Source organism: Rhodamnia argentea, chromosome 2, assembly GCF_020921035.1.
Source record: "Rhodamnia argentea isolate NSW1041297 chromosome 2, ASM2092103v1, whole genome shotgun sequence".
Classification (NCBI taxonomy): domain Eukaryota; kingdom Viridiplantae; phylum Streptophyta; class Magnoliopsida; order Myrtales; family Myrtaceae; genus Rhodamnia; species Rhodamnia argentea.
The window spans coordinates 26,006,081-26,028,018 of NC_063151.1; the positions used below are offsets into that span (position 1 = coordinate 26,006,081).

General features: G+C 39.3%; 2 protein-coding genes across 4 annotated transcripts; one reads left to right on the top strand and one right to left on the bottom strand.

Annotated features, from left to right (window-relative positions):
* LOC115737565 (E3 ubiquitin-protein ligase At1g63170) lies at positions 1-3,027 on the top strand. Of its 3 annotated transcripts, none has more exons than XM_048273747.1 (5): positions 1-329; positions 863-1,560; positions 1,736-1,861; positions 1,950-2,241; positions 2,489-3,027. In XM_048273747.1, the coding sequence occupies exons 2-5, from the start codon at positions 887-889 to the stop codon at positions 2,666-2,668; spliced, it is 1,272 nt and encodes a 423-aa protein (XP_048129704.1). In that variant the 5' UTR covers positions 1-329; positions 863-886; the 3' UTR covers positions 2,669-3,027. The 3 variants fall into 3 exon arrangements, with proteins under 3 accessions (XP_048129704.1, XP_048129705.1, XP_048129706.1); XM_048273748.1 differs by having other exon boundaries at positions 1-319; positions 865-1,560; XM_048273749.1 differs by lacking the exon at positions 1-329 and adding an exon at positions 340-771 and having other exon boundaries at positions 865-1,560.
* A 3,497-nt stretch (positions 3,028-6,524) lies between these two features.
* LOC115737560 (N-terminal acetyltransferase A complex auxiliary subunit NAA15) lies at positions 6,525-20,396 on the bottom strand. Its single transcript, XM_030669738.2, has 26 exons — positions 20,214-20,396; positions 19,131-19,209; positions 18,175-18,257; positions 17,939-18,088; positions 16,687-16,802; positions 15,657-15,762; positions 14,422-14,493; positions 14,213-14,328; positions 13,632-13,764; positions 12,570-12,647; positions 12,437-12,490; positions 12,236-12,306; positions 11,705-11,759; positions 11,503-11,598; positions 11,256-11,384; positions 11,082-11,164; positions 10,769-10,999; positions 9,676-9,808; positions 9,498-9,605; positions 9,259-9,390; positions 8,961-9,017; positions 8,410-8,507; positions 8,258-8,316; positions 8,054-8,165; positions 7,839-7,939; positions 6,525-7,344 (listed from the first exon to the last, which is right to left on the bottom strand). The coding sequence occupies exons 1-26, from the start codon at positions 20,262-20,264 to the stop codon at positions 7,145-7,147; spliced, it is 2,703 nt and encodes a 900-aa protein (XP_030525598.1). The 5' UTR covers positions 20,265-20,396; the 3' UTR covers positions 6,525-7,144.
* Positions 20,397-21,938: the final 1,542 nt, after the last annotated feature.

Sequence of the window (21,938 nt, forward strand, 5' to 3'; positions counted from 1 at the left end):
CCTTCCATCCTCTAATCCAACGGACCAGATGTCTCTCGGTCATCGCCACACCTCATGCCCTGATCATCTCTCTCTCTCTCTCTCTCTCTGATCATGGAGCTGACGTCATATCTTCTCTGAGAATGTGAATTGGAGGCGGGTGAAGCCCCTCGCTCGATCTTCGGTTCACTTCGCTGGGCTGCGTTTGCTCTTTTCTTCTTCCATCTTGGGCTAATGTGGATCTTGGAATCGCTGGGCATTCGTGATATGTGACGGGTAGCTTTTCTTGGAAACGATGTGACCGACTGATGCACATCGAATCTTGATTTGCGAATTCTGCGTACGTGATCACTTTAAGCTTTTGGCTGGTGACTCGTTGTGCTTTGAGACTGACCTTAATGTTGATTTGTTGTGCAGTTTCACAGGTTTAAGATGAATTTTGTAGGAATTAGGGGGTTTCGTGAACTACCGGGTCTTGACTTTTAGTCTGGTTCCCTAGTATTGTGAATTTTCCTCTTGAATAGGTTTAGGATGCATCTTGAACCTCTTCGGTTCTCCAACCGGATCTTAGGTTTTACATGGTCCTACCATTAGATTTTAGTGCTTCTTTTAACTCTCTGTTTGCTGTTATTCTTTAATTGCTTTTCCTGGGTTGATTGAGCTTGTGCTAATGAATTATATTGCTCATATTCTGGAGGGTTCTAAGAGTAGAAGCTCGACGATCGGTTAATTTGTCGAGATCGACTGATGCCAAGTGTCGGGAGTTCTGTTGAAAGATGATAAAATTTTCATATGTGTTGTTGGATCTATTATTCATTGGAGCAAGTTCAGTAAGACAGGAAGCTCATGACTTATAACTTACAAAGTTGTACACTCCTGCCATAGGTTTGTCTTTGGGTCAACGTAGATGGATGTTGGAGCTCCTGAACGACATAGAGATAGCCAAATAGATCGGTACCCTTTGCTAATGGAACAAGTGGAGAGTAATAGTGATCATCAGCACATAATTAATGTAGAGAGAAATGGGGACACCCCATTGACCTCATCTCATGATGATCAGCAACGCAGCGTAGACTCAACAGAGGATGAGGATGAACTTTCGCCTAGCATGCCAGCCCCTGTGGATCAAACAAATGTAAATTCATCAAACAGATTGAACTCCACAAATTCCTCTAGCACAAGGAGAGGTGATGATTACCACCAGCATCGCAGAAGTCCGTTGAATTCTGGACTATGGATTTCAGTTGAGTTAGTTGTTACCATGGGTCAAATTATAGCATCCATAGTGGTGTTGTCATTGTCAAGACATGAAAATCCAGAGGCTCCACTATTTGCATGGGTTGTAGGTTATGCATCTGGTTGTGTGGCAACGCTGCCCATTCTTTACTGGCGTTATCGTTCTCGCAACCGTGGTCGTGATCAGGAGTTCAATCGATCCCATCAAGGTACTTCTCATAGCAGTCAATCGGAGCCTAGACCTTATACAGCCATCTCTGTCACACAGTCCACAGATGAGGGCAATCAGCACTTTGAAGAATCGGCTCCATGGAATGGCCAAATTGCAGACACTCTGAGTTTACGGTAAAGTTCAACTGTTGTTTTATTTCTTGTACTGCTCATGGACTGATGATTGCTTCTCATCTATTCAAACTGGATTTCATTTTGCACATCATGGGACATTATTGGCAATGTTCGGAACGTCCTTGTCTGTACGATCTACGATAAATGGAATCAAGAGCTAATTTCTTTGTTGCAGACTTAGTGGACTGGTGGACCATTTCAAGATGGCCTTAGACTGTTTTTTCGCTGTATGGTTTGTTGTCGGCAATGTGTGGATTTTTGGAGGTCACTCTTCACCTTCTGATGCTCCGAAACTGTATAGGTACCAATTTACAGTGACATTGTTCTGTTCTGTCTATACATGTAATTCCTGTGCTTGATCACATATATGTGTTATGGCCCTTTTGCAGGTTATGTATAGTATTTCTAACTTTTAGCTGTATTGGGTATGCCATGCCTTTCATACTTTGTGCGACAATTTGTTGCTGCCTACCTTGCATAATGTCTGTTCTGGGCATCCGAGAAGACTTTTCGCAGACAAGAGGAGCCACCTCAGAATCCATCAATGCTCTTCCAATCTACAAATTCAAGTTGAAGCAAGACTTAAATGCTGATGGCCGGGATTTTAACCCAGGAGGAAGTGAAGGTGGGGTCTTGGCTCCGGGGACAGAAAAGGAGCGTTTCTTGGCGGGAGAAGATGCAGTAAGCTTAATACCCACTTATGTCCTCCCATTCCAATTCTGAACCTGCTGAATTTTGACCTATAATCTAGGGCTAGCATTTGATTTCTAGTCCTTAAAGAATGCTTCACCTCACATTTGCTTATCTGTTCCTTAACATATTGAAATTATCACAATAGCAGCAAGTGGCAAATGCTTACTATCGGCAGCTAGGCATGATAGTTATCTTCAAGCAGACAAAGTGATGTTTTGCCATTGTATTTGTGCAGGTTTGCTGTATTTGCTTGTCTAGATATGCAGATAACGATGAACTAAAAGAGCTACCTTGTCACCATGTCTTCCATGTTGACTGCATTGATAAATGGCTAAAGATCAATGCTTCGTGCCCCCTCTGCAAAAGTGAGATTAGCGAAAGCGGCGGGCTTTTGCAATCTGACAGAGACAGCTAAGAGCAAGGGCACAGTTCTAAGTAGCTCAAGAGTTTGCATAAGGGAGCTGCCTATGAATGGGCCAACTGCCGTGTGTACCCATCAGACTTACGATGAAACAGGGCCTCTTTAGCAGAGAGGTGCACAGGTAGCTGGAGGTTATCTTTGCAAAGAGGTCCTCTCGTCGGGTGATTTGCCGTTGCTACACTATTGAGAAGTGAATTGCTTGCTGAGGGGAGATCCCACTTTCTCAGGAAACATAAATGTGAGTGCGAAGTTGAATGCTCGACTCGTTTGCTGGGTGTCCCGTGAAACGATCTGGGAGGGTGCTGCAATGGCAAAGGAATCTTTGTGCACAGATCGACGTGTCTCAGGATAATGGTAATTGTTAGAGATATAAAAAGAGTAGAATTGTCCTTGGGTGTCTAGAGTTATGTATATATATATATTGAGTTTTATCAATAAAGATGTAGATTTTCTCTCTTTACATGATATCAGAGCTTTAAAGCTTCGACTTCTATGTTTCTTGGTGTGTTAGCGAGGCAACAATACATATAGCTTCCAATCTTGTGTTTCATGAGAGATAAAAACACATCGAGGTTGACTCTCATTTTATTCGAGAGAAGCTCGTTAGGCTCATTAGGACTGGTGAACGACTTGCATATATTTTTACTAAACCTCTGGGTAATGGGAGAGTAGAATATATTTGTAACAAGCTGTGCATGATTGATATTTATGCTTCAGCTTAAGGGGGAGTGTTAGAGATATAAAAAGGGTCAAATGGTCTTTGGTTATCTAGGGTACGTACATATGTATATTGAGTTTTGTCAATAAAGATGTAAATTTTCTCTCTTTACAGTAATGATGTATATAACTTCTTCGAGAACACAGCACATGGTGTATTGAATCACATAAATCGCGACAAGCCGTGAGTATTCATCATGTCGTGTGATTCTATTTTGGCGCCCTAGAGGGGGCATGCTTTATGATAGATGGACGACCTCAGTATTATTGTTGTTACATTTACCCAACGCTGGTCAAGAAATAACTAGCAGGCTGTAGTGTTCAATCAAACTTCTCGCAATATGAACAAAAATTGCTGATATGCACTGAGAACAACTTTAGTTTTTATTTTCACTTTTTGTGTCGTAGAAAACAGAGTGGAATAGAGTATTTTTTTTTTTTTTCCAGACATGTTGCAACTGACGAGGTCGATGGCTCTTAAAAGTCTGCTTATTCTGGTAATAAGTAACAAATAAAAAAGTAGTTTCGAGACATGAAATACATACCCTGCCTCCACAACCAAATGAACAAATGCGAACAGCTTTAAATTTAAAAAAAAAAAAAATGAAGACGGATGAACAATAGAATTGGGAAGAACATGATGGACAAAAACTGATGATAGATAGAGCAATAGCATTTAAGTCTTGTCTTTTGAATGCACCGTATGCAAGAAATGAGAGAGCATTCCGCAGCTGGGTCGGTTTGGGATTTCATAGAAAAAGGAAAATTTGCTCTATTCTTCAATTCATATGGGGCCGCGTTTTTTTCACACCTAGATTGGCTAAACCATTCCCAACAAAGTATTGTAACCATTTTACTCATTGTGGGTCTCACCTTTCAATATCTTCAGCATTCTCTTAGAATCCAAATGATAACCACTCTATTCCTAGCAACAATTTCTGGATAGAAATAGATTTTTCAATTTTTGTTCCTGAATGAGTTTCGAAGCAGAGAAACGTGTTGGACAACAATATAATATTTCTCTTCTTAGAACAAAAATTCGTGTGATAACAGTATAAAATTTCTATGGTGGTCGATCGTCGAGCCTCGGTTGGGCGACCGGCTACTAGCGAGGTCTCAGCGGCCGGCGACCGGTGATCGGCGACCAATGGCCAACGAGACAGACGCGAGACAGAGGAAAATCGCACACAAAAGAGAGAGAGTGTGTGAAAGATGAGAAGAATTATTATTTCTATTTCTCTTTTAGAAATAGAGAAGCAGAAAATTTCTAATTCTCATTTCTATTCCAAACCTATTTCTGGACTAAAAATTTATTTTAGAAATAGAAACATGAAATTGCATCATGAAACGGATTCCTCTTTCAAACCTGAAACAAGTTTGGATGAGAAACAGAAGATTATCATGCATGCTCTTGGTGTCCTTTTTTCGGTTTATTCTTTTGGGGGTTCCACTTTCCTTCATCTTTATCCTTCTCTCTTTCTCTCTCCTTTTACTATCTTTCCTTCAACATTTGAGATGGTTTTTTCTACGTTTTTCAAGGTGAGTGTTGGATAAATTTATTAAATTCGGAATGTTGATTAATGTTGAGTAATGCAAAGGTGTCTCTTCTTTTTTTTCATTTCTTTTTTTTTAATTTCAGGGAAAATTTGATATTGATTCATTCCTTATTTACTGTTGAATATTATTAAAGTTGATCTTGGGAGAATCTTTAGTGAGGCCCTTTTGGCATTGCTAAATTTCTCTCCTCCTCCTAGGGATTCTGTTAGTTCAAGTTTCAAAATTGTGGGGGGAAGAGTGGAAAGCAGAAAATCAAGTCTTGTCCTATCCTAAAGAGTTTGCTTTTCACCAAGTAAAAATGGTTTTCTATCCCATTAACTTCTAACTGTTGAGCTTACTGAATTCTTTGACCCTGTTTGAATAGAGAATGCATCTGATTTTTTGAATGAATTTTGAGTATTCTTTTTATTGAAAATTTCTTTGAACTAATTTTTGTTGACCTCTTTCTTTTCTGCAAATTGATTTCAAGATGCACATTTTGATATATCCCCCTTATATTGGTCTAATTATGGTTCGGACTCCGTAAATGATGAGGGAATTTTTGTTTGAATGAAATTTCAATTTTCTTCTCATTTCATAAGGTTAATTGAAAACTTTTACCATTTTGTTTTCTTTTCTTAATAAAGTGGAAATCTAGTGGTCACGCTAAATGCATTTTCGATATTAGCTAGTAAAGTTCATTGGTGGCAATGCAAAGTATGGTTGGATCCCTCTTCTGCGTTATATTGAGTTCGTTTTTGTATAGCAAATGGCTTCCATATATTGCTCGACCACCAATTAGACCGAGAATACATCATTCGACCAAGTTCTATACTTTTATAAAGGTGATTATGGTGGCATTTTCTCCACAAGAGAGAGAAAGATGCCGAAAGTGAGATGAAGAGGAAGGAAAGCGAGACTTGCAAAAGAAGAAAATGAGAAAAAAGATATCAAGGAAAAGCTTAAGATGCTGAAAGGTGAGTCTCACAATGAATATAGTCATAACACTTAATTGGGGAGTGTATTAATCAGATTAGGAGTGGAAAAGCGGCCCTTCACATATTTCACACCATTTATGTTGTTATGCGGGTTGTGATCTCAAATGGGGAGAAGAGTATACATAATTCCAACCTTCTTATGTTGGTGCACCTTCTTATGCTGGTGCGAGAACAACAGAAACGGCATACCTTTTTAATTTTTATTTTCAGAGTTTCAACCGACTTCAAAGCAAGAGAAATTGTCCAAAGGGCTCAACAGAGAATTTCTCTGAAGGTTGTAAAACGAAGACTTAGACGAAAAAAGACATTTAACTTTTCACAATCCAGGGAAATTTCCGTACCAGAAATTCGATCAAGTTTAGCAAATTACATGGCCCCTCTTCAACAACAGTACTATCAGCAAACCATCATTTTTCTCCATGATCCATCTACTTCATCAGTGATATGAAAAAAACCAAAAGAGAAGATAAATAAGGAGGTTCGTATTAGCAACAGTGACCAGACGAGGATAACATAGAGCCGAGGCCCGAATCAGTCACTAGCATACTTACACCAAAAAAAGGGGAACTTCCCTTACCTAGCACAGAAAAAAAAGAACAAGAACCAACCCAGAAGAGCATGTGTTATTGATGCAAAATCTATCATTTGTAACATCTCTCATTCCAAAATTTTTCACAGAATGCAATGTTTATACAAAGGGAAAACAATGGTTGACATAAACAAGGAAGTACAACATATATCCAGAAGTAGTTTTGCAGAGGCCACTTGTTCTTGATGCTGACGAAGCATCAGTTCTCAAAAATTTCTCCTGTCGCTCCTCCTCAAGGATCTCCTATAGATTGTAAGACTAACAATAAAAAGGGAAACCTTAGTTTAATGCATTCCCATGGAGCCCACCACCTTTTCTCATTCATGCCCACAGACACGCAAGGCTATGAAATCTGACCGGAAACGGAAGTGGAGGAAGATTATACACAATTAGAAAAAGAAATTCCTAGATGAGAGGGAAAGGGAGAGAGGGCAAAGAAGAACATAAGTAAATGCCAACCCAATAAAGCGACAGAATGGCCATGAACTGGAAAAGGCCATATGAATGATACTTGCCCAATGGCTGAACGCACTATCTCCAAAGCCGCGGCTTGGTCGCTGTGACCTAACTCTCACGCATACTGATGAATGTAGAATTACATTGCCCAAAGTGAGCTTTCAACTCCACTTGTTAGATAGAGAGGTCCTTAAATGCTTCCAGTTTTCCATTTGGTGCAAGAGAATCCATGCCTATGCCGGCCACAGGATGGTTGACTCCATTTTCAGGATTACTAGAAATCTTGTTGTATGAGGAATTAGGAACTGCAGAACTGCGACTTCCTTCAAAATATGTGGAGTACGGGAAGTATTCGGCACAACGAACTTTCCATCCTGTTAAAGAAGTATCGTGCGAGTGTCAGAGACACCATCTCAAAAGTCAAATCTAGCATCATAATATTTCACTTCCGTATTGAGTAAAACGAGCTGCAGAAAGATAATGTGTAAGCCAATAAGCAAGTAGGGACAGAAGAAATCCCATTGACCGGATTTAACCATCGCTGCAACCAAATATGCATCAGGCCTCTACCATTTTTTTTTTTGGTAAGGAGGCCTCTACCATTTTCTTTTTGGTAAGGAGGCCTCTACCATTTTCAAAGCTATATAAATGGAAAAAAACGGCAGCACTCAGTACCCTTTATTTTATTCAGTAACGAAATTTGTGACAAGATCATGATTATGTCCCCTGAAATACAGACAATAGCTCCCTCCCTCCCTCTCTCTCACACACACACTTTCTATCCTAGACTGCTAATACTTCAATTATTCCAACAGATATTCCACATTGATAACTTTAATTGGTAACACTTGACGGGATCAAAACTTACTTGACGCAGCGTCCAGATCAACTAACACTGAGGAGAGTAGCTTGTGAACCGCAATACTGTCCTTGAGTTTCCATTTCCCAACTGTTCCAAGCACTCCATTTCTACCCAACATAACATGGACATGCTCAACAGATTATCAAGGGGATGGCAGCGTAAAATAGTCCAAAACAAATGAAATGAAGGAAGATGGTAGAACTTCGTTGTACCAAACTTACCTTTGAACCAAGTTGCTGCTTGAATCCTCAATTAATGTCACAGCCTTGCCCTTATTGCTTGGTTCCAAAAGATAGAGCATTTCAGCAGCAGCTGCTCTGTGCATCAACGAATCTGCACACACAAAAAAAATTTAAAAAAAAGGCCAAGCATGCTCAGAACATGTTATAACACATGTATAACAAATCGTCTGAGGTTGATGATACCTTTATGCTTATCAAGGAATGACTCATTTGCCTCTAACAGAGACTTCTCATGCAACGGACTGCAAGATGAACGGTCGTGTGTGTTAAGACTGTCATATAAAACAAACAAACAAGCAAGATATAGCAAGTCCGAAAGATAGGATCTGGAGAACCTGATTTCTGGTCGCTCGGCTTCTAATACAGTCCAAATAAGTTTCTCAGAGTCAGTAGCTGGGACAGCCATGGAACTAACTTCATGGAAAAACCGTAACTGCAGCATAAGAAGCAGCCATCAGGAACAGTAACAAGCCCTCAAAGTATCTAGGAAGTGGAGAAACAATATAGACCACCGCCGAAAAGAGTTGAGGAAAAAGCAGCAGCGAGACAGATTAACATACTATGATTTGCATAAAAACTTAGAGCACCCAAAAGATGCAACAAATATATCAACCAGCTCAACCCCAGGAGTTCAGAGGACATATGAGAGCCATCAGAAACAGTAACAAGCCCTCAAAGTCTCTAGGAACTGGGGAAACAATATAGACCACCGCCGAAAAGAGTTAAGGAAAAAGCAGCAGCGAGACAGATTAACATACTATGACTTCCATAAAACTTACAGCCACCCAAAAGATGCAACAAATATATCAAACAGCTCAACCCAAGGAGTCTAGAGGACATATGAGAATTATGCAATATCTTGAGAGCAAACAAGAGAGAAACTAACCAGGCACCTATGTGTGTCAGGGCTTTCAGCATCCAACCTGAGCAGCTGCTTCACTGCCTGAATCCATGAAAAGGGAGCAGCACAAGAAGATGCATATATTAAAAGGGAGTCTAGTGGAAAATTAAATTACAAGCACCACATATATAGGAAAAAAAAGAGAACATTTACCAGCTCATAGTAAAGTTACTCCGAATGATATGATTTAAGAAGTTTCCAGAGTAAGAAGACTTAAAATCATACTAGAAGTCACTGAACAAAAGAAAAAAAGAAAAAGCAAAGTAACCCCAAGCAGAATTACCTGAAAAGCAAGCAAAGTTTTCCGCTTTCTCATATTTACTTCAAACGAAAGAATGTGTGTTTCCAAAGAATTGGGTGAGTTCCTTTGAAGCAGCTTCAAGTACTTTGTTGCCTCTGATAGTGGATCCTCAACCTACCACCACATATTCATAAAGAAGGTTCATGGAGTCCAGGCCACAGCAGTAACTAACTATTAATAAAAGGGAAGCATTTACAAAGAAAAAATTGGCGCACAAAAACCTGCAATAACTTCTCCCCATGAGGATCAGGATCAACAGGCTTGACAGGCTTTTTCCCAGACTTTGAGACACTAGTACTGCTTGACTCTTCAATTTTGACTTCTGCTTCCTACAAAAGATGCAAACAATCAGAAAACTTAACAGGAAGAGAGCATAGAAGCACTAGAAACTATAAGTACTTTCTTAGCCCGTGCTTCTGCCTTTCTCTGTTTTTGTCTCAGCTTCTTTTTCTGAGATGGAAGCAATTTCGACATTTCGTCATCTTCTTCAGTGGCTGACTTGGAAGGAGAATCGAACAGCTTAAGATAGCATCTGGACCATAAAAAGGCATTTCAAATGGAAGCCACCTAGCAGTTGATTGGTAATAGCACAGGTAGATGACAACCAATAGCTGACAGCAAAGAGATAAAGCCAAATGCAAATGCAAATCCACACACCAAATTTATGTGGATACATGCAACTTAACAATTGAAGTTTAAAAAAAAAAAAAATTGAAGCTTGAGTCTCATTAAACGTATCTAGAAACATCATATAGCTTGACACAGGTGTCGCAGAGATCACTTAACACCATAATGGGGAACAATAAAAGAAAGAAGGATGCTACACATTATTATAAAATGCCTCCTATCCCTTCACAAAACAAACTTAAATATTGGCATACACTTCCCAGTCAATTGAGGCAAAGAATCACCAGTAAAGTCAAAAAGGGGGATGCCCTGTCTAGGAAACCATGGTTCTTCCACGTTTTCAGCCTATCATATAAATCATTTTGGCCAAAAAAATAATTAACACCTCGAGTATCACATCTGCTGGGAGATGCCTTCTTGAATGGCTCATAAGTAGAAACCTAACCCCCACATGTCACCACTTTAAGTGGCCACATTTGAGAACCCTTCTCGGGGCTTGTCCCATGTGAAGTAGGTTAAGCCAGATAGTAACAAAGCCATGTTTCAATCCTAAGACCGATGGGTTATGGGTGAATTACAATGCTCAGAGTAACTGAGACATGCCAGCATAAATCAGCAACGAGTGAACTGTTCAAGAACTCCTTGGATATACTAGGCATGAAGCATCGGTGTTAGGTGGAGAAAGAATACTTTATAACCATCAATCTCTATGCAACCAAATTCTACAGACTAGGACCGCAAAACCATCTAGTAAGATGAACTGGTGCATTTTCTTATAGCATCAGAAAGCAAAGCACGAGTTGCAACAGAAACCCAAAAAACAAGAAGATCCTCATTCTAGAAGATGCACGAATAGACGTCTCACCTGATAGCTCCAGCAGCTGCTTTATGGAAATATGGATACGAATGCAAACGGTCTTGAAATTTCAACATTTCCACATATGCACGAAGAGTCATTTTTCTTAAGCAATATGAATGGAAATCAAATTGGTCTTCTGTGATATCTGCATAGTGCTTCTCCACAGCTAAAAATTTCTTCAATGCTCGTCCAAGATCACCTTGACGGAAGTAACTTTCACCAGAAGCAAGTTCATACCTCCAAAATACACATCCCTTAGCATCCACAACAATATTTACAGAAAACTGCAAAACCTATCCTGTATAGTATGGAAACATACCACATGCACTGCATATCATGAAGGTTATTGTGCTGATCACCATCTTTTGTGAACAAGACAGCAGTTTTTTCCGCCAAACTCACCTTCAAAAAGGAATTTTTTCTTCACCCGACAGGCACATAGCAGATAGAAAGATTACCAGAAAATACCAGAGATGATTTAACAACTTAAAACCTGGTCAGCTTGCAGCATACGCTTGACACATTCACTGTTGATGTAGCGATCAGCAAGATCCATGCACCTAGCTTCATCTGCCAAAGCAGCTGCAGCTGCCAAATCGCCAGCATGCTTCAATATTCTACTCTGTAGATTACAGAAAAATGTAAAGAAGTTGAAAATCCAAAATAACTAAAAACAGTAAAAAAGAAAGAAAAAAGCCCAGAATGTCATTTATTGTGCATCATCAATGAAGCATACAGACCTTGACCAAGTACAAATCAATTACAGTTGGAGTATGTTTAATAGCCTCATCAATTTTTGACAGAGCAACATCAAACTGGCCCCTTCTATCATAATGCTGCACCAATACACGGTCCGTAAGAAATCTCATGGAAGGAAAGAAAATAAGACACAGCAGAGAGCCACCTAATGAAACAAGGGAAGCTGACTAGAGAAGAGCCCACCTGTGCCAGAAGAAACAAAGTCCACATAAGAGTTGAAGGTGGCTCTTTCTCTTCCCTGAACCCACAATTGTGAGGAATCAAACAGAATACTTAATACAATGACGTAATCAACATCAAAGTTTTTTGTATTAATTATGGTTATCATGCAATATGTTGCAGCATGTGTCAACCACATCCTCCCCCCCCCCCCCGAGGGGCGGAAACATTAAGGGATTTTATACAAACCATGAAAGCCGTATTGCATTGCTAGCAGACCAGAAAAACTAGCAAGTGACCCACCACAAGTATACGACTTAAGTACGGATAAAAATGCTTTATCAAGTTATTAATTTAGAAATTGCCCCTTAGGAATAAAAAAGATCCTGGGAAGAAATTAAGATAGTTCCACCGTACAAAGGTGTTAATTTGTGGATTTACCACCAAAAGCGTGTTTTCTAGTATTTTCATGTATTCAGCATCTGCAACACGAAAACTTCAATTTATATAATTATACATTCTAATTGACACAATGAGCCAGTCAGGTGTAATGACCTTCCTGGATATCCCTTGGTGGTCCCAATTGAATGCTCCAACTCAAGAAATAATTGCTCCAAAATGTCTGCCTGCAAGAGAGCACCAACCAAGAAAATAATATCCAACGACCACAAAAGTTCTCACGGATGCACCTCAAAGAACCACTTCAGTAAAAGGTTGCCAAATTGTCTTAACATTTGATCCTTGTCATAAACTAACCTTTCCAGGGTGATCATACAATGGGGAGAGATCAGAAAATAATGAAGGAACACCCTGCAAACCAAACAAAAAATTCAAGAAACTGTCACAATTAGTTTAACCGTAATTATTCCACGTAACAGAATGACATAACCTTAGTTAAGAGAGGCCTTATGTAGTTAATCGCAGCTTCCCGCAACTTGTCACCTTGTAGAAAATCAAGAGGTATCCTCTGAAAGAAAAGGAGAACAGATTTACGATGCGATCAACAAAATGTTATTCTGCTTATAATGGATACTGATGGAAAAACAGCATTAAAAAAATGGCTACAATAAATTGGAAATGGCGAAAGTCACATAAATCAAAACCAAAAAAATAACCCAGAGAACGAATGAAGGGGAGAATAAAAGAAACTTCTAATTTAGTCGGTAGAAAAGAGGAAGGGACTGATCTATATCTTTCATAAAAACACGTTCAAAAGCCCGTGCGAGATTCTACACAAATTCCCTTAGTAATCTACAGGCTGGTAAACAAAACCAGCAAGATGCTATTGTCATAGTAAAAACCCTGTCACTACACCAATCCCGCAAGAGGACAGATTAAAAAGTGGAAGACCACCTGCTTCTGAGAAAAGTCAACACTTAAACCCAGAGAAGACGCATGCTTTGGTTAATACTAACTGATTTTTATCCATGAACAAACAATGTTATTCAGGGGTACATACTACAGAGATATAGTTTAACAGGAAACCACAACTTGGGACCTCTCTTATCCAACTAAAAAAGACATTCATCTTTTCATTTTGGTTGTGTGATGTAATATTCCCATGTCATACTTAAATATCAATGATTAAGACAACAAAACTTATTTCAAAATTTTAGTCCACCATAAACCATTGACAGACTACCATTTTCTACTTCAGCTAAAGTAAATTTAAGGCATGCAATTATTCTCTCAAGCTAAGTAGCCTAACAAAGAATCTCCTACTAAACTTTTAACTCTCTAACAGGTATAGTTCAGTAAAAAGCAAACTTTTGCCAAATATTCAAGAAGTAGATTGCCACGATGTAAGGCGATAACTTGGTCACCTAAAATTTGCAGCAATAATGCCAAGAAATCTCACTCCATTGCCAAATATGATGCATCTCAGTAGGAATTACTGGATCTTGAACCGAGTATATTGTTTAGGAAACACAAAGTAACATACTGCTCTCACCTTAACAGCAGAGGACCAAGCAAATTGCTCTGCAAGGGATCCATACAGGGAGATCAACTGAACAATTTCATCAGAAGAGTACTGACCATCTGCTCGATATAACCCAGCACATTTCTGTAGACCCTCATAACAGCTGACAGCCAAAAGAAAGAGTGAAGTTAGCACTTGAAGTGAAGCATTTGCCTGTATAAATGCAAGTGAATGCACATGGAATTTCTTTTCCCGCTAGCGCACATGGAAGTTCAAAGTCTCAAGTTATTGCAGATTACCGATCTTTAGTTTCACCAACACCTAGTTCGACAAGAGATGACAAGATAGTTCGAATCCGAGACATAACCAAAGACAAGCGAGTACATCAAATGTGAAAATGTAGGACAAAAAGAATTCAGTTCAGATGTAGGGTACCCATCCAGAAGTTTTCGCAACTCCATAATGTATGATGGAATCATCCAAGATTTGACCTTTAAGCTATATATTCAGCTTATTATCGACAAAACTTGACATCATTGTCTATTTTTATCTGACAGAAGAATTCTTCCACTTTGCCTTTTTAAATCCACAGAGAGAACAAAAAAAATCACCTGTAATTATCTGGATTCATCGAAAGCAACAGCGTGTACAATTTAGCACCTTCTTCAAGGCGACCAAGCTTCACCAAGAGAGAAACTTCTTGCTCTTTATAATCAAGTCTGTCAAGCTAGATACCCAATCAAAGAGTTAATAAGCAATCAAGGTCGCCAGGCTTAGCTAAGTAGCTAGCAAGCCAATGAATTGAGAAGTTGATGCTTACAATTTTTGGCTCTTTCTTGTACAATTCCTCAAGTGCTCTCTCTAGAAATCCACATTCTTCCATCAAAGAAATCTGCACAACATAGCAGACAAAATACAAAAAACAAATTTAACAGACTAGGGAGAAATGGCCAAATCAAGTCACATTCCTGGTATATCTTAGGACTGAAACACGTAATTAGATGCCAGTGAATCAACTCTCGACAGAAGTTGTTCATTTGCATACTTAAGCACAAAGTGCAGCTTCTCTCCAAATTTACAAAACTGTAACTCTGTTTAAGTGTAGTTAACATCTACAATAGAATTGGTTGGCAGAGGTAAAGACACAACAGGTGCAGATGGAGTTTATGCCAAGCTATTTCTCAATTGTCTTCGTACTTGCATAGTTAATCACATCCTTAAAAGGAGATATTTATGACCAGTGTTACCAGGATCGCTACCCACTCCCCCCCTCCTCCAAACAGCGATCTGGTACACCACCATTTTAGGCAATCCCATCATAAGTCAAAAGACTTTTTAATCTGGAAGAAGCTATCAGAGAGATGGAACGTGTCGACTGATCGTGAGCTGAAGAAGAAGAGGAGGAGGAGGAGTCTAGAGATAGATAGCTCTGCTTTTCCAGACTTCGAGCAATGCGCAAAACTTATAGATTTGACTTTTTCATCCTTCTTTTATCTTTATTGGGCATATCATCAACAATGAAGAAGGGATCATGGGCTCCTCATATTTTAACTTCAGAAGGGCCCAAAGGACGTAACTTATCTAACCCAAGCCATTGTCTAAAATGCAATGGAAAGACAGGGACTAATCTAATTAGAAAGAAAACGTCCAAATAAAAGTAGAGTCTGCATGAACACTACTCGAACCAATTCATACTTAGAGTATGTAATTTTAGAAAAGAAAAAGTGTAATATACTATATAAGGTATATGTGCATAACATTAGAGTGATCCCAAGTAGCTAACTATCTAAAGCCCACCCATGTTCTGTGAACCAAGGAAACTAGCGAATCCATGAATTAGAATCCGTACCACCACATACCATAATGAACTATGTTCCAGGTATCATGGTGTATGACTAAGGTCTACAGAATGCTCCAGCAACATAAATTCCAATAAACATTGACTTTTATATAGTAATGAGTTACTTCCTCCACTGAGTCAAGAATCAAGACGCATCAGAATCAAAAGAAAGGCAAATAAAACAAATTCAAGTCGGTACAGCACACATGAAATACCTTGTATAGTAGCATTTCCCCATGTTCACAACGCTCATTTTCAGGAGGATAATCATCTTCCAGTGTCCCTTCATATGCTTCCAAAATATCAATTGCCTTTGAGGGGCTAGCAAAACCACACGAAATGTTTGATGCACAATAAGCATACAGAAAGAAAAAACTATTCCATAATATCGGTGCTCACAGAAAGTATTGGAGTGACACCTGACGGCCTGAAACAGTAAAAGAATTTCAATTGCAACTGTGGTACGGTAATTTTGGTATGTCTACCGCACACATACAGACAGAGTTGCATCTCTCCATTTAATGCAATGACGCAAAAAACAAAATGTGGGAGATCCAACTAAGCATAAAATCGTAAAGAGCTCAACTGAAACTTTTTTCATATCATCTACACAAGAAGAGAAGCTCAACCTGATACACTCAGTAAACACCCTATATGACTGCTTAATATGTAGAGTCAAGCACATTAAGATGCTCTGCCACCCACAATCACTCTCACTGACTCAGCGAGATAACACGTCCTGAGATGCTAATAATCTTTATAAGGTGGAAGAATAAACCAATCAAAAACCCACAAAGGTGCAAAACAAGAAAAGAGAAAAGAGCAGAATCATAAGTACATGACTTAGCAGAAGAATTAAACAAAGAATTTATAAATAAATAAAAAGATTAGGGGTTTAACAATCATCAACCCACTAGCTCACGGTAATCTGTGACCATCAATAGCTGCGGAAAGCATTAAGCTTCTTGATAAAACAAAAGAAACCAGAAAAAGCGGGGCATTAGCTCACTGTTGAAAACAGATCTTTTCCTGCTTCATAATCTTAAAAGTCATGACAACTTAATTACATCGGGCACAACACAAGCTCACTTTTTTCAGCCAGTCCAAATTAGTACCAATAATATATGAAGCATGCGGATTTAAGGGAACTTTAGGCCTAACCGACAGGAAACAGATTTACATCTCATAAACAATATAACTGTATTTACGCGCATTTTATTGTGAAGATCTTAGGATGAAGCATACTTTGAGTTTAAATGTTGAGAAACTGCAAAGCCTATCCAATTCATTCGATGATTGGGTTTCAGAGTCAGTAGCTGCTGCCTGGTTTCAACAAAGCCTGTCAAATCACGCATTTGTGCCTGTAAAATAAAATGGCGATCTCCAATAAGCTGAGATGAAAGAAAAGAGTAGATAAGGTCATACAATGGAAGGTGATAAAAGCAGCAGCCCAATATCTTGAAAATCTAGAAAACCAACGCAAAGGAGGATTGACGATCAAATAACATCATAATAACAATTTCAAGCATCATAGCTACAAGAAAATGATCGCCATTGCCTTGTAGGAGCTGCTTCTGCTGTCAAAAAATTGCAGCAACTCTAATGGAGAACCATGCATACTTTTAAAAGCAGAAGCAAGTGAAGACTAAAACAATACAGTTCGTTATTGCTTTTCAAGAGACAGTCCAAAGAAGCTTTTGCAGCTTCTGCTGTGTCAATTATCATATTCAAATGTCTCTATAATTCTGAATCGTCTTTATATATGTAAAACACTTGAGACATTTATTTTCACCCTGAAAACATAAAAATTAAGATATCTTAAATACAGCAGTTATCTTGTTAATCACTACAATAGATTGAAGCTCGACACCAACTTTAGTCACAACATCACATCAAAACATAGTAAAGCACCACAGCTGCAGCACTAACAACGACGATAACATTGCCTGCCCTTCAAGAATCGACACTATTCACTCGTGAAGATTTCAAAACCAAATACATCTGCCTTCAGAAGAAAAATTTTGACAAGAGTAAATCCTCCAACATTTCAAGGCTTGCCATGCTTATAAAACTAAGATATCATCATTATATTAGTCCATATTTTAAAATTTTCTTGGGGAAGCAATTCCTAAGATTGCCAGCAAATAGCGTGAATTGTATCTAAGTGAGGTTTATATCATTTAAAGACAGAAATAGAACATTTAGATATAGATATCAAGTGGACAGGATAATCAGGTACATTGAAATGAAAGCATCTATATGGGTCAATCAAAAACCAATTAGTTGCCAAAAAAAAAAAAAAGTGTCATCAAATGGCGGGCATTGAAGCAGAACACCATGAGCCCCATAAGTCTGTAAGTCAAATTCTGTCAAAGGAGATTTGAAATCTCAAGTAATGGCCTCAAGTTTTAACAATAATGCTAGTGCAGTGTCGGAAATACCAAGCCAAAGATTTCACTTACAGTCTGTCCCACATAGTATCGACACGTGAACATACCTGTAAGAGTGAGAGGTCACGCAATATCTCAATATTGTCTGGATCTATTCTCAATGCATTTCGATAGCATTTGATTGCTTCCCTGTACTCTCTGTCTGAACGGTATAGGAGACCATACACGTGCCAACAGACATGGCTTTTCAGGTCATTCTGCATCAACAGGAGACTTCGTAAAAAAAATCATCACCACCCCCAAAATACAACATTACAGGCAAGTTTGAGGGAAAAATCCGAACCTTTAAACCTTGTCGTACAAGTTCATATGCTTCGCTTTTACGATCCATGCAGTTTAAGGTTAAGCCCTTCATTGATAAGGTTTCTGTTGACAAGGACAAGTACTCAAATCATCAAGGTAGATAGCAACTCAAATTAAGTCAAGATAGAACATTCCGACTGAATTCCTTGAAGTACTAGAACAGAGTGTGCAGAAAATTACGACAGGAAGAATAAGAACATTTATGGCTATTGATGCATCACTTTTCAATTATGAATCACAACTTTTCTTTCCGTCCTTCCCTTTCCTCGTCTTCCGCTTAAAGAGTAGCCTTTCAGTCTTCAAGAGTAAACTTAGCAGACCACATGGAATTGATATAGCCAACAAATAAATGAAAAATCCAAGTTTCTACCAAGTTGAAAAGAGTAAAAACCTGCAGGTTAAGGAGAACAAAGGCATATTGACCATCTTTTCAATCTGTTGGCATTACCTGGATGATCTACTAAACTCAAACTCTATATGACTTCAATCACAATTTCAAAAGCAATAAAATATCTATCAGCATCTCCCACAATTTAGCCACCTCCAATTAGTTTCTGCTTCTTTTCACGTTAGACAGGTTCATGATCATTTCAAGGAGATTTTACCATAAAAACTCCTCAAGTATTTTACTGAACAGTCTATAGAACTTAAATAATCAGTACCACAAAATTCATTAAACTTATCAAGCTATCAATAGAACAAAAGTCTGCTTTGCCACCTTTTAGCCTAATCACTGGCATTCTCCCCCAATTCAGTTAAAACATAAAAACACAATTTGTCAGTTTTTAACGAGCATAAACCAAGAAGTTCCTAGATTGCACAAACAGAACCATCTCAATACGCAAAAAGCAACGTCTCTGCTCCACTTGCAAGATTCTTATATGACAGCAAGACAGAGAGTATTGCATATCCAAACACCAAATTGTGTAAATTTACCTCCATGTTCTGGAAACTTCTTCAAAATGGAATCTGCTGCCTTCAATCCCTTCTTATACTGCTTAGTTTCATATGATTTCTGCAACACACAAAACATTTTGAATGGTCGGATCAGAGAAGAAGGCATGCAGTTGTACAATAAGAGACTTGCTCGCCTCTAGGATCTATCTGATAACACAAGTAAAATAGCATAATCGAGAGTAGAGCCAATATCATAGTGCAGGCAAGATGCATCTGCACCAAACAATAGATCGCCTGGATAACGAACTTGATATCACTACAATCTAAATAAAATTGATCACTAGTTTAACCAAACGTAAACTTGCTGGATGTAATAAGCACTTCAGTAAACTTGGAGGTGGCAGATTGTTTAACCCAATCAGAAACTACAATATGGCTTTCTAGGTTATGTAACTGCCCATGGAGCAGCGACGACTAGAGATGATACTAGATCAATGCTTCAAGCATGAAAATTATAACACCGAATACTCCCACCCAGCAGCATTGCAAATCTTGTCCATCGAAATTTAATTTCCAGTGATGAACTTCTCTTGCCAAATTATGAACCCTCTAAATGCATACAATAAAATAGCAGGCAGACTTTGTCTACAAAAACCCGTCATCCGATCAAAGTCAAAAATCCAAACGATGAAACGAATGACTACTAAAGGATCCTGTTCATCACACGACTGCCTTGTCCAAAATTTCCAGTAAGCAACAACAGCAACTCATAACCTTAATCCACCATTCCCATTAGCCAACAACAAAACCAGAGGAGGTATATATGCACAAACTCCAGCACTTCGCAAGCTGTCAACTTCCTCCACGTGAGGGTCCGACCGAATAACTCGCTCTCAGCCAATCGTGCGAACAATCCGAGTGGGACGAACAACTTTAGTCAGGTTCGTCCGTCCCTACCTTAGAAGCACCGAGGGAAACGGAGACAGCTAGACGAACCTAGGGTTTAAGAACCAGGCAAAGCAACGGCGAGGCGCAATTCACTGTACTTCAAATCAACTCGCGCCGAACAGGTGATTATCCCGGATGAGAACTGAAATCGAGGAGAGAGAATCGAAGGCTTACAACGATGAGCTTGAAGAGGTTGGCCTCCTTCTGAGGCAGAGACGTGCCCATTGTTAGTCAGAGAGAGAGTAACACAGAGAGAGAGAAGAGAGAGAGAGAGATAGAGAGAGTGGTGGCGTTTATCTGCTGCAACCCTATTGCGAACAAGAAGCGAAGTTCGTGAAGTGCAGCGACCACGAGAGAGAGAGAGAGAGAGAGAGAGCGAGCGAGCTTGGGGTTGAATCGTGGGAGGGTTTTCGGAGTCGTCCCTCCCTCTCTTCACGCGTGCGCTCTTGTGGAAGCAAATGAATTAACCAAAAAAAAAAACAAATTAATAATTAACCGGGTTTTACATAAATCGTGATTAAAAATAGTTTTCTTTCTTAGCAGGTAAACACAAAAATGATGGACAGTTGCGATTTATTCCTTCTTTCCTTTTTTTCTGACCAAAACAAAAAAAGATTTATTCCCTCTTTCTTTCTATTTCATCATTATAAGGGAAATTTTCATTTTAGGGCTTGAAATGCAATCATTTTCTTAAATAAGAGCCCAAAGTTCGCTTTTTATTTCAAAAAAGGATTTTATCAAGGGCATTTTAGTCATTTCCTTTTTTAACTTTTTTTCCCGTTTTTTTCTCCTTCTTTTTTTCCTTTTTGTTTTTGCCTAGCTCCTCACCGGTGGTCGGCCTCAATGGCCAGCCCACGGGGAGGGTTGGGTTAGGCCGCCGGCTACAGCAATGGCCTCACCGGGAGGAGCCGAGGGTGGCCCTCGCCGGCCTCGCTCGGGTGAGTCGAGGGTCGCCTTGGCTCGCGGCCTCGCCCACCCCATGAGGCCGAACGTACCTGAGGGAAGCCGAATCAGAGCTCAATCTAGTGGCAAGGGAAGCCCTCGAAATGTCCTCGAGCCCGACGATGGCCTCACCCGAGAGAGCCGAGGACTAGTCTCGACGAGCTCGCCCAAGTGTAAGGCAAGAGCTCAAAGCGTCGGTGAATCCAAGAGAAAGAGATGGGCTCCGACACGGGTGTCTAATTCAAGAACAGGCTCTTGAAGCAAGTCGAAACATCGGACTCGAACGGTTCTGAGAGCGAGGAGTGATCTTCCATCTTGCAACGAAATTTGCTGAATCTTTGCCAACACAAGAATCATCCCTTTCTCTCTTAATTTCAGGCACAGGACACAACAAAAGAAGGAAGAAGAGGAATGCTAGGTTTGGGAAAAAAGAAAAGGAAAAAAGGAAAAAAGTCACAAAAATGAAATGACTAAAATGCCTTTGATTAGGCCCTTCTTTGAAATAAAAAGGGCACTTCAGATTCTTATCTAAAATAAGGTCCACTTCGGGCCCTTAAATGGAATTTTCCCTAATTATAATGTACTCGCTACTTATCGATAAAGCGTGCATCCTGTTGTGGAATACAATCTCTCTTGTCCGACAATTTGCAAAATTTCCATCTAGCATATTAGTATATAACGTTCAATTAGCAGATGTGTTTGGTCGGTTCTCTCATTACTTGATAAGACATGCTACCGAGAGAGTTTCGTCTCGTTTCCATCTCATGTATTAAGCGAGTTATTTAAAAATCGCCACGAGGTGAAAAACATTCGATGGTGTCGAAACGCCACGTCAGCTAGATCAAAGGAACGGCATGTGGTCGAGCGACGCACCGTGAGGTGTGACGGTGCTCTGCGAAGGTCTTCTAAGTGAAAAATGGTAGAAAAAATTGGAAGGAAAGCTTGTTTGTCTCTAAT

Bases quoted from the DNA above. Each gene is read 5' to 3' on its own strand.
- LOC115737565 (XM_048273747.1), top strand. From the start codon at position 887: ATGGATGTTGGAGCTCCTGAACGACATAGAGATAGCCAAATAGATCGG. The intron at 1,561-1,735 runs GTAAAGTTCAAC...TCTTTGTTGCAG, and splicing joins GCAGACACTCTGAGTTTACG to ACTTAGTGGACTGGTGGACC. The intron at 2,242-2,488 runs GTAAGCTTAATA...GTATTTGTGCAG, and splicing joins TCTTGGCGGGAGAAGATGCA to GTTTGCTGTATTTGCTTGTC.
- LOC115737560 (XM_030669738.2), bottom strand. From the start codon at position 20,264: ATGGGCACGTCTCTGCCTCAGAAGGAGGCCAACCTCTTCAAGCTCATC. The intron at 16,803-17,938 runs GTATGTTCACGT...TTTATTTTACAG, and splicing joins GTGACCTCTCACTCTTACAG to GCACAAATGCGTGATTTGAC. The intron at 11,000-11,081 runs GTATGTTTCCAT...TGTATTTTGGAG, and splicing joins CATGATATGCAGTGCATGTG to GTATGAACTTGCTTCTGGTG.